Source organism: Hipposideros armiger, unplaced genomic scaffold (assembly GCF_001890085.2).
Source record: "Hipposideros armiger isolate ML-2016 unplaced genomic scaffold, ASM189008v1 scaffold_71, whole genome shotgun sequence".
Lineage (NCBI taxonomy): Eukaryota > Metazoa > Chordata > Mammalia > Chiroptera > Hipposideridae > Hipposideros > Hipposideros armiger.
The window spans coordinates 2,272,634-2,288,590 of NW_017731421.1; the positions used below are offsets into that span (position 1 = coordinate 2,272,634).

A 15,957-nucleotide genomic window follows, 5' to 3' on the forward strand; every position below is an offset into this window, starting at 1 on the left:
CTTAACCTTTTAGGAGTCATCTTCTTGCTTGACAAGGTTCCTTTCCTCCCCTGCCCATAAATTATCATTCTAACCAAACAATTCAACTGAAAGTTACATACAATCCATCCCTTTATAGCCCAGTAATTTCATTCACTCATAAAATGTTTGGAGAAATCATGTTTTTCTATGTGCAATTTTGACTTCCTGGATCTCCGTCAAAGTAGACCACTTCACCAACTTCCTTTAACCGAGAAGGCAAAACAGGTTTTTGCTGCTGAAGAGAATTTACAATTCCGTTTGTGCCCAAGAAAATATAGAGTTGTAAATTTGTATTTGCACTTTTGATGCTTGCAAATTTCTGGTGCTTAATGATTTTTCCCACGTAGAAGATGGCAGCAAGCAACTCCTATTTAAAATTCCCATATGAAAATGAGAATTCTAGCACCTATGTAGTTATTAAATTAACAAAAAAAAATCATAAGCACTGGAAACAGGAGCCAGAAGAAAAGGGTTTGATTTCCAGGTGCCCCACTTACTGTGTGATCTCAGACGGGACACCCAGACTCTCTAAGCCTCTGTGCCCACGTGTCCAAAATGGAGGTAGGATAATAGTAACGTCTACCTGAAGGAATTGTTGTGAGCTTTGTAAATGGTAAAGAAATACAAACTTACTATTTGGGTTGTGATTCCATCAGCAAGTAAAAATAGAGAGCTATTTATATGGTGGTTTGGTTTTCTCATTTTTTTTTCACAGTATTCCAGAACCTTTTTTAGTTAGCCAGGATCTTGTAAGCCAGTCAGTCAGTCAGTCAGTCAATCAGTTAGCAAATATTTATTGAGGTCCTGCTATGTGTCAGGCAGAGATAGAATTCCTACCTTAATTTGCATACAGTCTAATAGGTAAAATTTTTTGGTCTAACATTGTTTCCCATTGCTTTCCACTGCTATGAAAATATTTTCCTCTTTAGAAAAAAAAATCCCTTTTACACCTGCCTTGGCATGACACATTTATGTACAGTTTTTTGCCTACAGATATTAGTGTGACTACATGTTTGTAGGGCCTCATCATTTGTTAAAATGCAGAAATACTTCTATACCAGATGGTGAATAGCCACTAACCCAAGCTCCAGGGGTGTTCCCTTGAGTCCCATAGTCCCATTCATCTTACTATCCCCCTGTCCAGGACCCCTTGTCCACCATTCAGGTCAAGTAAAGGATCAAGGATGGCCTAGCACAGGTGACAACTGGATCTAGCTCCTACATCCGTTCTGAGTATAAGATGTTGTTAATATCACCCTGCCTCCAAGAATGTGGAAGAGCTCACACTTGCTTATCCCACTCTCAAATTGCCTCTAGCCCTCAGGTCACTCATTCCTTGACCAGAGACCCTCCTCACCTTCCTGAGTCCCTTCACTTTGGCTCTCACTCTCATTCCTCTGTGCTTCCCTTAGTGTTGTCTGCACCCTGACCATCCTCAAGCCACCCCTCCTAGCCCTGCCCCCCAGCACTGCAGCCTGGGTTCTTTCTGTAAATTGTTCTGTATGACCCAAACCAATTCCATCAGGCTGAAACATCACACTGAATGCATATGGCCATAGTTGTGTTAAAATATTGAAATACCTAAGTATTAAGAGTAAACAGTCCCTAATGTGAGTTCTCGCCCCCCCCCCAGCATCCCAGCCACGCTGGCCACTCCTCTAAGGCTTCTCCTGACCTCCCATGTTGCAGTCCCTAACCTCCCTAACCACCCGTTAGGACTGTGACCAACATCTGTTCTGACGGGTGCATGGGCTCCACTGGTGTGCACATGCTTTTAAAATCACCTCTGCACAGAACGATGATATCGAGTGAGATGAGGGCTATTCCTTCATTTATGATTCATTGATTCATTCCATCAACACTTGTCCATCACTCGCTATGTCCAAGACATGGAGCCAAGCTCTAGGACCTCCAAACCTGATGAGGCCTCTGCCCCCATGGTGATTACCTTCTAGTAGGACAGACAGACAGTAAGCAGGAAAATAAACATACACACATGAGCAAATATATATATTTTGACTAAGGGTTCAGACAGAAAGGACATTAGCTTAGGAAAGTCAGAAATGGCTTCAGAAAGAAGGCTGTGTTTCAAATGGGCCTTAAGGATGGTCCAGAAACCCTTCAGGGTGTCTGCAGGCCTATAGCATAAGCATGGGCACTGGGCAGGAACACGGCGTGTGTTTAGGAACCAGGGTTCAGTTGGTCTGGACAGTGGGGTACACAGAAAGGGTTCCTGGGAGATCAGGGAGAAATGTAAGCAGGTTGATTGAACCAGCCTCTTCTCACACCTGAAGGTGGACTTAGGCAGTACAGAACAGACAGGTCAAGACTCTAATTCTCAACCTCGTGGCCCTCCAGCAAAGTACCCCTCTAAGCATTCACTAGTCTGAGCACTGTATGCATTGGGCAGCTTGTGCACTAGACAAAATGCCAGCGCAAGGCTCTGAGTGGGGCAGCCCTTGCTCTCCCCACCAAGCTGGACACACCGGTGTGGGGTTCTCCTAAAACACTTTCCGCAGGCCCCACTTTGTGCCCAGAGGGCACCTTTTTCCATTTCACACAAAAGCCCCAAAATAGGCTCACAACAGCCCTTCTCCGACACTCCCTTCCCTGGTCAGACTTCTCTCTTCCTTTCAAGTAAATTTGCTGGGACACTCGTTTGTCTACGTAACCCCATCCCCACCTCTGTGGCCTTACCTGTAAGCCCACACAACCGGCTTTATCAAACCACTCACTTACCTTGGACAAGCACCCCACACACACCTCTTACAATGAGCTCTTTTTCTTCATCCAGATTGCTCCTGAATCCCAGACCCTTGTGGAACCCTGCCCCACCTGACCTGACCCCCACTTCTGTCTAAACGCATGGCTCTCACAGCTTCCTCTTCTTTGACCACCCCCACAAATGCTTCCCTGATTTGTTTCATGTTTGTGTGTTAACTCAGTGGGTCGTTGGCATGTGTGAATGCAGCAATGATAGCTTACCCAGATTGTAAACTCCCAAAGCTGTGAATGTATTACTCACTTGGCTGTCATGAAAAGAAATCCATGTCATCGATGCTGTTGATCCCTATGCTTCATTCGTCAAGAAAATGGGGCAGCATTAATTCATTAAGTCCATTAACTCAACAAGCATCCATTGAACACTTAATACGTGCCAAGTACCAGCAATATAACAGTGAAGAAGATGTGGTCCCTCTCCTTGGAGAAGATGTTTATCTAATTAGACTTTTTGTGTATCTACTATGTGCCAGGCATTGTACTAGACTCTGGAGTTGTAAAAGTAAGGCACAATCCCTGTAATGAATGGATGACAAGTAAAGACAATCACAATACAGGATGGTCCATATTAAGATCAAGGACTTCCTCAAGTGTTATGGGAACTCAGAAGGCAAACCTGGTCCACTCCACAGTCTCAACAAAGAAACTTTCATTCATTCATTCATTCATTCATTCATTATTTACCCATTGCCTACCGTGTGCCAGTTGCTGTTCAAGGTGCTGAAGTAAAGTCCTTCCCCATGAAGCCTAAAAATTCCAGTAGGAGAGACAGACAATAACCAAATAAGTAACTATTGACTATGCTAGATGATGATAAGCGCCTTGAAAAAAAAAATCAGACTCCCAGGGTGGGAGATCTTTATTTTGTAGAGTGGTTAGGAAAGGCTTCACTGAGATAACACTTGAGATGCCTAAAGAAAGTGAAAGACCTATCCATGTGATTATCTGGAGGATGATTTTGCCAGGCAGAGGGAACCACAAGTGCAAAGACCCAGGGATTACAGGCTGCTTAGAGTGTTCAAGAAAGATCAAGTCAGCCAGTGAGGCTGGGACCAGGTGAGCCAGGCAGATGTGTTAAAAAAAAAAAAGGTGGTTAATGAGAAGGTGGAGCTGTGGAGTGGGACAGGGCCTCGCAGCTGGTAGAAGGGCTTTGGCTTTTATGCTGAGAAAGGTGGGGAACCACCAGAGGCTTTAACAGGTTGGGAGTAACAAGATCTGACTTTCATTTTAAAAGGCTTACTCTGGCTGCGGTAAGCCAGGACAAGGGAAGCAGTGAGACCCATGAGGAAGTGATTGTAAACATCCACGTGAAATGATCCTGGCTTGGTACAGTGGTTGGAGGTATAGCAGTGGGAGTGGTGAGCCTGCCTGACAGCTCATCATGTTTCAAATGCTCAGATGGATGCATCTGTCTTGTACAAAAGGCAGAGCTCAATGCAAAATGACATGGTGAGGGATGCTTTCACAAAGTGGGCATTGGAGCTGGGCCCGGAGGATGCATTCACCAGACAGAATGTGGGTATGTGGTCCAGAGCAGAGGGGAGGAATGAAGGGAAAAAGGAAGAGAGAGAGAGAGGGAGAGAGACAGAGAATATATACATGCAGGTGTGTTTACCCTGGAAGGGTTAGACAAAAAGCCCTCAATCATGAGAGAACTGGCAAACTGAGGAGTAGCATATAGCTCAGGGTAGCCAGCTCAGAACACTACCACTGGGCCAAGAGAGGCGTGATAGGAGCTTGGAAGCAGTTTAGAGCCAGTTGGATGAGGCCTTGGTTTCCGTGCTAAGAGTTTAAGCCCCATCCTGTGGGCAAAGGGGAGTCATCAAGGATCTTTCAGCAGATGGGTGATTGTCTCACATCCATCGAGGCCACCTTTCCAAACTCCTGACTAAAACTATCAAGAATTCCTCACCCCACCCCAGTATCATTCTCAGGTGTATCCCAATCATTACATATACTATAAGGCTCTTGTATTATATTGCGTTGCATCATACTATGTTGTGTTATAATCATCTGTGCATGTGTGTGAATCACCCGCTAGTCTGTAGGAAGCAGAGGCCGGGGGCCACACATAGGTCATCTCTACATCCTCAGCACCTGAAACACCTTCCAGTGTATTCAATAAATGATAACTGCATGGATGGACGGATGGATGGATGGATGGATGGATGGATGGATGGATGGATGGATGGAGTGAGTGAGTGCTGGAAGTAAGCAATGAAAATGAGAAAGCCTAGAAATGCTGGATGGAATTGACCAATGAGAAAGTCGAGAATAATAAAGGAACCATAAATGTTGTTTAATTGCAGATGTGTACAAAGATAGTGCAAATCCTCTGGGGATGTTTCCTCCTGTGGAATCTCCACATCTCATCCGCTCAGACCATTTACCCTGGAATCAAGGCAAGGGCTACTCAGCGGGCTCTGGACTATGGTGAGTTGGATGCTTTCAGAAGCCAGGCTGCTGCCCCCCTAGGTGGAGTCTGTGACCCAAACCCAGGAGTTCATACTGAGCTGAGACAAGCTCCACTGTGCGGCAATTTATGCAGAAGCTGTTAAGATGGCTGAGAAGAAACTGAGATAGTGTCACCTAAAATATAATCACCTTGACAATAGGCATATCCAAACACAGCCACAGATTCATTCTCTCTCTCTCTCTCTCTCTCTCTCTCTCTCTCTGTCTGTCTACACACACACACACACACACACACACATGCATACACCACGAACATCTCAGCTCTAAAGGAGAATGTATTATAGAATAGAGGAAGGGAGATTTGGGCTGAAAGTAATACCTTAGAGTTTCAAAAAGGGTTTAATTTCAAAAGTAACTTAGAGTCCCCAAAAATTGTGTGCAAAATTTGGTGGGCATGATGACTGTGCGTTTTTGAGAGAGACTCCATACTCTTAATTAGATGTGCAAAGGAGTCTGAGACACTGAAAGATGAAGAACAACGCCATTAGAGGTATTTATGAACACTTTATAAACACAAGAGAGAGAGAAATGTTGGGCTGAGATTTCTTTGGGCTTAATTGGGGTGAAAACAGATTATATAGCAGAAGGGACTGCAAACTCAAAGTATATGGGCCTATTTTTCTCTACATTTTTGCTTATGATTCACTGAATATGGGTTGATATTCACTAATGCCCCATGTTACAGATGAAGAAAGTGAGAGACAAAGAAGTTTTATAACTTGCAGGGTCACACGAGCTAGTAAGTGACAATGTTAGGATTCCAGCTAAGCTCTCTGAAAGTGCCTTTGGTTTACTCTTAACATCCTTTACCTTCTATTTTACATCCCCATATTGCAGTATTACTCATAGTATCACAGGGGATAAAATCTGCTCTTCTTTATCTCCAACAAGGATAGAATAAGTGGAAATGAGTGTAAGCTGCAAAGTAAGGCGTAAAGACAAAGCTTCCTCCTTGAGAAGGTTAAAGTGAAACGGGCATCTTCATTACTGTGTGTAATGAGAGTACCCTATTTCCCCATGTATAAGACGCTCCCATGTATAAGACACACCTTAATTTTGGGGCCCGAAATTTGTAAAAAATGTATTACATAAAGTTATTGAACTCAAGTTTTATTCATAATAAAATTCGTACAACTCCTCATCACTTGTGGGAAATGCAAGTAAAAAAATCTACAACCACTGTATAAGATGCCCCCAGTTTTTAGGCACCCAATTTTTCAAAAAAGGGTGCATCTTATACATGGGGAAATACGGTATATTACTCTGTAAGCTACTTTCCTCAAGCTCTTTCATGTGGCAGAGAACTCTTTTTCTCCATGAACTCAGAGAAATGTGTTCTGTGGTGCTACCACATCAAGACAGGTCTATTTCTGAATAAAAAGCAGTGGTTTCTAACCTTTTTGGGGTCCTGGGATCCTTTGAGAATCTCATGAAAATGTGGACCCTCTTCCCTGAAAAATGAGATGCATATGCACATGCTCAACCCATGCACAGTTTTTATTAGAATTTCGGGGGTTCAAGAGTTGCCAAAGGTTCACAGACCTCAGGCCAAAAATTCCTGGCCTTAAAGGATCTGGAGATTGGGGGATGAAGTGGGGCGCAGAGACCTGGATTCTGGAGCCAAACTGCCCAGATCAGACTACTGGGTCCTCCTGTTCTTTGCTAGGCGACTTAGGTGAGGATTATCCTGTTTGAGTCTCAGTTTCTTCATCTGGAAAATGTGGATAATGACAATATTTTGTACTTCTCCTATCACACTGTCCTGTAATAACATTCTTTGGGCCTGGCCGCATAATGAAAACCTCTCATGCTGTCAGCTCTGAGGTCTGGAGCAATTTCATTAGCCCCTTAGAGGACCAGTGTTTTCATCTGTAAGGCAGGGGCAAAAATACCCATCTTGTAGGATGGCTGTTTTCTAAGTCTCTAAGCGCATACCTTAATAGATTTCGCTTGTATGTTTCATGACATTACACCGTTATCATCAGTAAACACTCTCTTTGGTTCCTCCACAGGCGTTCAAGCTGGGATGGAGGTGATTGAGCAGATGGTCAAGGCAAGAAACATCCCAGACTTAAAAGGGTCGGAAACTCTTGAATTTCTGAAGGTTGAGTATGTGAACTACAATTTTTCAAAGTAAGTAAAAGAGAAGAGTATTGTTAGCAGTGAAATTCATCTTTAAATCCTCAGGGTTGTGAATATGACACCACCTTTTCTGGTGGGACATCAGGCCCTGCTCAGTAGAAGCTGCCCAACCGTTGGTGACAGGCTTATCAGATAAATGGCCCGAGAAAAGGGGTCATGAAGTTGACTGTGAGTGTGGTCACACCTCTGCGGCACACTAGCCGTGCACCCCTGGCCAGTCTTCTCAGCGTCTCGGTGCCTGGTGCCCTTCCCTCTTCCCTAAAATGAGAATTCCAATTCAACACAGTTGTTCACTGGGGCCACCTTGCCCCTTGAATTCTACAGGAAACTTTTATTCATTCCATTGTTATCCTCATCCCCGTAAATCTAGATGCAGACCTCAACTACAGTCTCAATAAGAAACATACTCTCGTCCAATCTTTTCTTATTTTACAATAGTAAAGTTTAGTCAGGATTTCAGAGGTCACAGGGCACGTGGCCTTCTACCCTCCTGCTCACTAGACCTTCCGTCCTCCAGGGCAACAAAACTTTCTTTCCCTGGTCTCATGCATGGCAGTTCCGCCCGCTCTGGGATACCAAAGAGCCTTCCTTTACACAATAAATGTTTTCTAAAGTAGTTTTCCAATCAACAAACTTCTCTTCCTAAGAAGAATTCTGGTGGCAGCTATCATTTTTTTTTCTACCACGTTATAGTAACAAAATGTCGAAATCAGTAAACAGTGAAAATCAGATGATGTAACAAATGTGAAGATAATGCGTGAAACTGAAACTGCTGTACAAATGTTGGCTGATATCCATAATGATAGCATAAGGACACCATTGTCAGAACAATGGAATTGCCACATTGATTCAGATTCTTGTTTCACCCCGCCCAGAGTTTTGAGATTCTATTAATTAGGAATAAAGTTCAGTTGAATATAACAGAAAATTACAATGGTTTCTATGGAAGAGGGATTCGTTTTTGTCTCACAAATCAGAAGCTCAAAGGAAGCAATGAAGGATTCCCATGGAAGCCCCATGATTTCATCAGGATCCAGCTTTCTTATATTTTTCTGTTCCACCATCCTTAGCTCTGGCTTCTACTCTTAAGATTGTCTCAAGGTCCAACATGGCCACTGCAGCTCAGCGATCAAATCCATGTTTCAGACCCCTGGAAGGAGGAAGACACCAGGGTAAAAGGGCTCTTATAAGCTGAGCTAGTCTCCTCTTCAATGAGTTGGTTTTATTATTTTTTTTTCTTGAAGCCCCACTCGAATAATATCCTGCCTGTACAATACCAGACAGAATTTGGCATATGACCACATTATTAGCAGGGGAAACTGGGAAATTAGTTTTCCAATCAGACAACGTTGTCATCTCAAACAATCCCAGGGGCTGTTGGGAGAGAAGGGGAAATGGATGTTCAGGCAGCCATTGGCAACTTCTGCCATAGTTGCCAACAGGAGGAAGTGCAGGGAGACGACGTCCGTGTCCACCGTGAGCTCGATCTTATAGGTTAGCGGGGAGTCAACCTTTCATAAGAAATTCTCTGTGACTTACAGTTTGCCCCATGGCTTTATCAATCCCGTGATAACTCGCTGCTACTGCAACCCTTTGCAGTAATAATCTCCCCGCTGTCAAGGATACCATTCTATAAAACCAAGAGTGTTTTGTAGGGGAAGAGGGATAGTGTTCCAGGGCAAGTTCCTGGCAGATGCTCACTCTGTAATAAAGCCAGCCATTCAGCAAGTATTTACTGATCACCTACTATGTACTAAGGCTCTGTTCTAGGCACAGGGATATTGTGGTGAATGTCACAGATATGTCCCCAGCCGTTAATGTCCAGTGAGAGAGATTAAATACATATTTACAAAATTAATTCTTTAGTTACAATAATGATAATGCCACAGTGGAAAAACCCAGGGTGAATCATATAATATCAAAAGTAAGTGAAGATGAACGGAAGCAGGAGAATTTGTAGTGGGAGTAGATAAATTGGTACAATAATTTTAGACCTGTGCTGTCCAAATAGTAGCTACTCGTGACACTATTGAGCACTTGAAATATGACTTAATTTTAAATTAATTTAATTTTAATTTAGAAACTGGATACTCAGTTCGGTTATTGAGAAGCTTTTAAGTATACTTGGAACAATCTGAGTATGTAAGTTTACTGTTTCAATAGCAAATTTTATCAAATCTACATACAGGCCAAGTATTTGTGATGAAAACTCAATGGCCAGATTGAGGTATATCATGAGTGTAAAATACCCACCATATTCTGAAGACTTATTTTGGAAAAATGAAAATAGAATATCTCATTAATAATATTTATGTTGATTATATATTGAAATTATAGTATTTCAGCTATATTGGGTGAAGTTAAAAATAATACAATTACTTTTATCTGTTTCTTTTCCTTCTTTTAATGTGGTTACTAGAAAATTTGAAATTACATTTGTGTCTCACATTGTATTTCTATTGGACAGTGCTATTTTAGAAGGTCACTTACAACGACTTTTTTTTCTTTTTAAGCATGCCATTTGACCCAGCAATTCTGCTTCTCAGCATCCCCTCTAGAGAAACATAGAAACTGAACGCATGGATGTTCACTGTGGCAGTGTTTATAATACAGAAACACTGGAAAGAACCTGTGTCCACCAACAAAGGAATTGTTAATTTTTCAAATGATACACCCCCAGCTTGGAATACTCCACAGCAGTTACAAAGAGTGGGCTAGACCTATATGTATCATGAAAATACTTCCAGGATAATCCTCCTCCCTCAGTGGGACTTAGGAGGTGTGACAGAGAATAAGTAGGAAAGGATGCAAAATAGAGGAGATAGCAAATAATCATCTCTTATCGGCTGTCATATTTATGTTTTAAATTTTTCCTAATCAGGGTTCATAACCATGCCTTTCTCCTGGGCAACAGTTATACACAGATGACCTCACTTTGTCTCCCCAACCTACCCATGAGTAACACTTCCTCTGGGTGATTAACTGAAAAAGGTTACCTGTCTTTCCCAAGGTTGCGTAGCCAGCACAAAACATAGCTTCGAGTCCAGTGCCCTTTGCACAATAATGAAGTGGCCTAGCCTAGTCTGAGCACACAGTCTGAAGCCATAGCGAGGAGGGCTCCACATCTGGTTCTATTACTTAGCAATGACTTCAGCCCATGCTTCTCATCTCTGAATTGCAGCTTGCAAAAACAGCAACGGCCTCATAGGATTCTTGTGAGGGTTAAAATGAGCTAATACATGACAAGAGCTTACCACAGTACCTGGCAGGGAGTGATGTTCATAATAATAACTAACCATGACACGTGTGATTATCTACCTATGTGATTACATGCAAGCACTGCCTCCTAGTTACCTGTTTGACAGCTCAGAGAATCCTAGGGGAAGCTAATGCTCTAAAATAAGTTTTGCAAATATGGAAGATACTGTCCACATAGAGAGCACTTGGAAAGAGGAGGGAGACACCCTTTTGACTGTCCTAATGATTTGGAGGGGAGGGGCATTACTGGTAGCTGACAGCTATGCCAAATATCCTGCAATATGTGTGACAATCCTATGAAAAATAGTTGTCCCATCCAAAATGCTAATATCTCCCCCCCTTCGTTTAGAAACAATAGAACAGCTGAAGGAAACAATAATGATGGCGAATGTTGTAACTTTTTGTCTTTAAAGAAACTACAGAAGTAGATTGATTATTTACCATTTTGTTTCTAAACTTGCTCATTTCCCCCTCAACTAGATACAAGGGGCCTTCTGCCAAGAATAGGAGGGAGCTTAGAAGGCACTGCAGGCCTGAGGTTCCTCTTCTGTAGGAATTCAGTCACCAGCAGGAATTCAAAAACGGCATTTCCGATTTTGCCTTTCGTAGAGATGTGTTAGAAGAGCCCTGCTAACTCTTCTGTTTCTTGTTTTACAGCATCAAAGTCAATGCCTTTTCATTTCCCAATACTTCGTTAACCTTTATGCCCGGGGTGGGAATCAAGGCGCTGACCAACCACGGCACTACGAACATCAGCACAAACTGGGAAGTCAAGTCTCCACTTTTGTGAGTATTCCCCTGAAAAGTCTGCCGCTGCTCTGGGGAGAAATGGCGCAAAACTCCCAAGTGTAACAATTTGCAGATGTTTTTGATCTTAGGCTTCTTTCCTCAACCATTAACAAACCTTCTCAAGAGCATTTTTCCAGGAAAGATTGAAATCAGAATATCTCCACTGGGATGGGAGCGGAGAGGGGGCTGAAAATCATCCTTCCCTTAAAAGGCAGAGCAATTGATCAAAATGTCCTTTACGATTGATTTCCCAAGAGCCGGAAGTCCCCGACTGTTGGAGGAATGGGCATGTGCTCAACATCTGAGTCACTGTATGATCTTGGCCAGTCGCTCAACACACTTCCCCACCTGTGGGGGCATCTGATGGGAACTGGAGCCTCCTACCTCACCAGGAGGTTGGAGGATAATAGTCAGCTTGAGCCCAGTTCTCTCCTTTAGAAAGGAGGGATCAAATTCAAGGTATGCTGACAGGCAACCTACTGTGTGCAAGTCACTCTTCTGGGTGTCATGTTTAGGTCTGCCTTGGTTGGTGCCCCAGAATAACACATTCATTCCTCCATTTGGTCATCCAGCAACCATTTATTGAGTGCCTACTGTTTACAATTTATCCCCATCTCAAGGGCTCCAGGAACTCTTGTAGGCTGAAGAGAAATGACATATTCTCCTACAAGTAACATAGATCCATTCATATCTTCGCTGACTCATCAGTGATAGATTAAGTGCTTATTTTGTATCAGGTCAGGCGCTAAGTCCTGGGGACACAGACATGAAAAACACACACTCCACTCCTTCAAGGAGTCAACAAGCTACATCTAAGTGTCACTCACTTCCCCATCTATGCCCCTCCAAAATAAGGTGCGGCCAATCTTATCCCCCATATTCTCTCTCCTAACAAGCATTGTATACATGGTGCTCAGTACTCACTCAGCCATTACAGGGGCCAGAGCACTCAGGATGAAATAACTGCAAGGTTCCCAAAGCTGTCACCATTCACATTCATTACTTCATTTGTTTAGTAAATATTCATTCAGCACCCACTCTGCCCCTGCCTATCGTAGGTGCCAGGAATCCAGAGGTGACACGCTCCTACTCTCCAGGAGCTCAGAGTCTGTGGGTGTCAGAGAACAGACCCATATCCACCCCTGCCGAGACCTGAGTAACCTTGTACATTTTCTCCCACCAGCCAAGACACAGGAGCAGCTGATCTGTTTCTCTCTGGGATCTACTTTACCGGTATCCTTATTCTGGCCCGAAATAGCTTTGGTCACCCAACCCTGGAACTCCAAGACTGCTACGCCCAAATCAGCCATGCCCACGTCTCATTTGCTGGAGAACTCAGGTGAGTGAGAGTGCCGTAGTGGGCAGTGGCGAGTCAGGGGCTGGATTCTTGGCAACACTTGGGGAGGTTTATCACCGGCAGGCATGGTCCCTGAGTAAGCGCCCCTTCTTTTTTTCCTTTTTTCCCTAGTGTCCTGTATAACTCCTTTGCTGAGCCCATGGAGAAACCCATTTTAAAGAACTTAAATGAAATGGTAAGTCTTTAGAAGTTACACAGCCACAATAAAATGCCATCGGCAGCAGTTCTGCCATGCTTAATGAATTCTTAGTCAATAAACCTTTATGGGGCACCTACTATGTGCTAGGCACCATCCAAGGCATTTTTAAGCACATCATTCTACAGCATTCCCTCCCTCAAGTTCTTGCCACAGGGTAGAAAAACAATCCATAAGAATGTATTTCTTGTGTACCTACTGTGTACCCAGCTCTAGGCTAGGTTCTGTTAGGGATATGATAAGGAATGAACGTGTTCTCTTTTTAGGAAAACCAAATCCAGGCTTCCATAAGCACCTGAATGTAGTACATACTTCCATGATCATTAGATTGAATTGAAGGGGTTCAGAGAAATGGAAAAATTAGATACGTAAGGCCAGGAAGTATCCTGGGAGACATTTTTAGAGGATGCAGGACTTGAACCGGGGCCTTGAAATATAGGTAGGATTTGGATAGGCAAGAAATGGGAAAGAAGAAAAGATATTTCCAGCCAGTGGAAACAGTAGAAGTTAAGATGGCTTCCAAAGCGACAAATATTTCGATTCCAGAAGTCAGTGTTTAAAGAAGGGGAAAGATGGACTTGGCTGCGTACCCCCTTTTCAATCCTGACCATGCCTTCCCTGAACGCTCACTCATATTTTGGAGGAGACAAGGAGCAGGATGGCGGGGACTAGAAAATAAGGGCGACTCCTTCCTGGAAACGAGGGGCAAGGACAGTGTCTGGCCACCTCCATCTCCTTCGAGCTCGGCTCAGCGCTGGGGCAGGCAGTAGGTGCTAAAGGCACGTCAGTGAGGAAATCGACACACCAAAACATTAAGCAGCTTGTCCGCTGAGGGGACCCAGCTGGTCAAGGAACTCGGGAGCTTCAGTCTTTCTCTTTCCTTACCTGGCATGTGCTGAGTGTCAGTGAATGTGCATGTTAAAGAGTGACTGGGGTCCCGCCAAGTGGCTCAGTTGGTTAAGAGCTCTCTCAAGAGTGTGAGCTCTGAGCAACAGCGGTTCGATTCCCAGCCCGAGCTGAGCTGCCGCTGAGCTGCCAACAGGTAGCAGGATGGCTCAGCTAAAAACAAAAACAAACAAAACAAAAAAAACAAAAAAGAGTGACTGGGAAATAGTGCTGCCACCTTCAAGGACCTCCTCCTTGACTATTCCTTTGTTCAGAACGAGGCATGGTTCTTCAGCCTCTGAGAGGAAGCCAGTGGTTACGTTCGCCTGGAGTTTGTATTATATATGGCTTAGAAATCATAGGTGCTTTGCCTCTAGGATCCCCTCTGTGCCCCTGGAAAATGAAAAGAATGTTCAGACCATAGCTGTCTAGCTCTGTCAGGCTAGATTTCAAATTCTAATGATGTAACTCCTGTCAACTCACTTTTCATCTATAAATGGGGGACAGTAGTGCCTACCTCCCAGAGCTGCAGTGAGGTTAAAACAATAACAGCTTAACATATGCTGAATGCTTACTATGAGCTGGGCAGTTTTACACAAATGACCTCCATTTGTACTCACAACAACCTAATGAGGTAAATACAGTTATCGTCCCCATTTTGCAGATGAGGAAACTGAGGGCAGAGAGTATAGGTAACTTGCCAAGGTATTCAACCCAGGCAGCCAGGCTCCCAAGCCTCTGCCAGTAACCACCACACTGCTTAGGGGATGCCTGGCACACAGCAGGCCCATGGATGTCGGTACCCTTCCTTCTTCTTGAAGATGTGCTTGAGTGGGATTCAAGATAGATTTTCTAATTCCTAAAGGGGCCCTGATATAAATAGGTGTCTGATATAGTGGGCTTTCAAACCATCCTCGGGGGAAAGTGAAGGCCCCACCTCTGACTACTCCCAGCAGCTGACAGAGGGGAGGAAAGGCACAGCTGTTCCAGCAGCAGGTTCCTCAGGTGTGACAGCACTAGCACCAGCTGGGGCACATGTCCAGTCATGCCACAGACAGAAAAGGTGAGGACTCATGCTTTTATGGGGCTCCCTGGGTGTAGCCCCATTTGCTATGAAACTTAGTCAGCATTCAGTGACGTGCCGCCCATACATACAGAACTTCAAGCCCATAGGCATCAACTAATGTAAGAGAAAGTCTTGGTGACCAAAGGGAGAATGTCCCCTAACCAGCAGGCCTTTGTTTGCAGACTCTAGGCCCATAAATAGAGGAATAATATGCTAACCTGCTTTTTTTTTCTTTTCCCCATTCCTTTTATGGCCAGCTGTGTCCCATTATCACAAGTGAGGTGGAAACCCTGAACACCAACCTCAGCATGCTGGAGGGTGAGTCCTAGAACTGTGTCTTCTGGGAAGGTCTCTTCCCACCTTGGAACTTTGCTGCCCTCCAGGTTTGCTTTTCAACGCAGTACAGCACCAGCTCTTCAGTCTGCTTCACGCCCTGCAGACGAGAGCTGCAGGAAGGTGACCGGGAGGTCATGGCCTGTGACTAGGACCTGCTCTTCTCTGCTGCTAACAACTTCTCTGCAGGGGGAGGGTGGCTTCTGGAGACTAGATGCAGGTCAGAGGGTTAAACATGCGTGAGCTTTAATCCCAGCTCTGGCACTAAATCCATTCTCTTGAGAATGCTTAATGCCAGTCTGGACCAGGTTGTCCCCTGGTTCTGACCCCTTCAGGATCAAGTCCAAATGCCTTAACATGGTCTCCAAGCCCCGCCCTCCATGCTCTGTTCCTCCCTCTGCCTCATCTTGCACCTTGCTCTGCTCTAATCGAACAGCTTCTCCGGCCGTCACATCCCTTGTCTTTGCTCATGCTGTCCCCTCTGCCTAGAAGAGCATTCTGTCCCCTTCGTCCATGTATTCATTTAACAGATATTTCTCAAGCGCCTATCTCTCTGCCAGCAAAGTCCAAAGCCACGAGGGATACTTTCCTTTCCTCTTCTTACCCCTCAGCCATCCCTAGTCTTTTTCACTCTTCTTTTTTTTTTTTTTTTTT

The 15,957-nt window shown here is 44.1% G+C and overlaps 1 protein-coding gene across 1 annotated transcript in view; it reads left to right on the top strand.

The window, feature by feature from the left end:
- The window catches only part of BPIFC (BPI fold containing family C), a 37,014-nt gene that overhangs the window by 1,248 nt on the left and 19,809 nt on the right, over positions 1-15,957 (top strand). The window contains exons 2-7 of the mRNA XM_019642585.1: positions 5,112-5,235; positions 7,290-7,410; positions 11,335-11,463; positions 12,650-12,805; positions 12,935-12,998; positions 15,228-15,288. Of these exons, the coding sequence (XP_019498130.1) occupies positions 5,112-5,235; positions 7,290-7,410; positions 11,335-11,463; positions 12,650-12,805; positions 12,935-12,998; positions 15,228-15,288 (655 nt within the window). The remainder of the gene's footprint in view (positions 1-5,111; positions 5,236-7,289; positions 7,411-11,334; positions 11,464-12,649; positions 12,806-12,934; positions 12,999-15,227; positions 15,289-15,957) is intronic.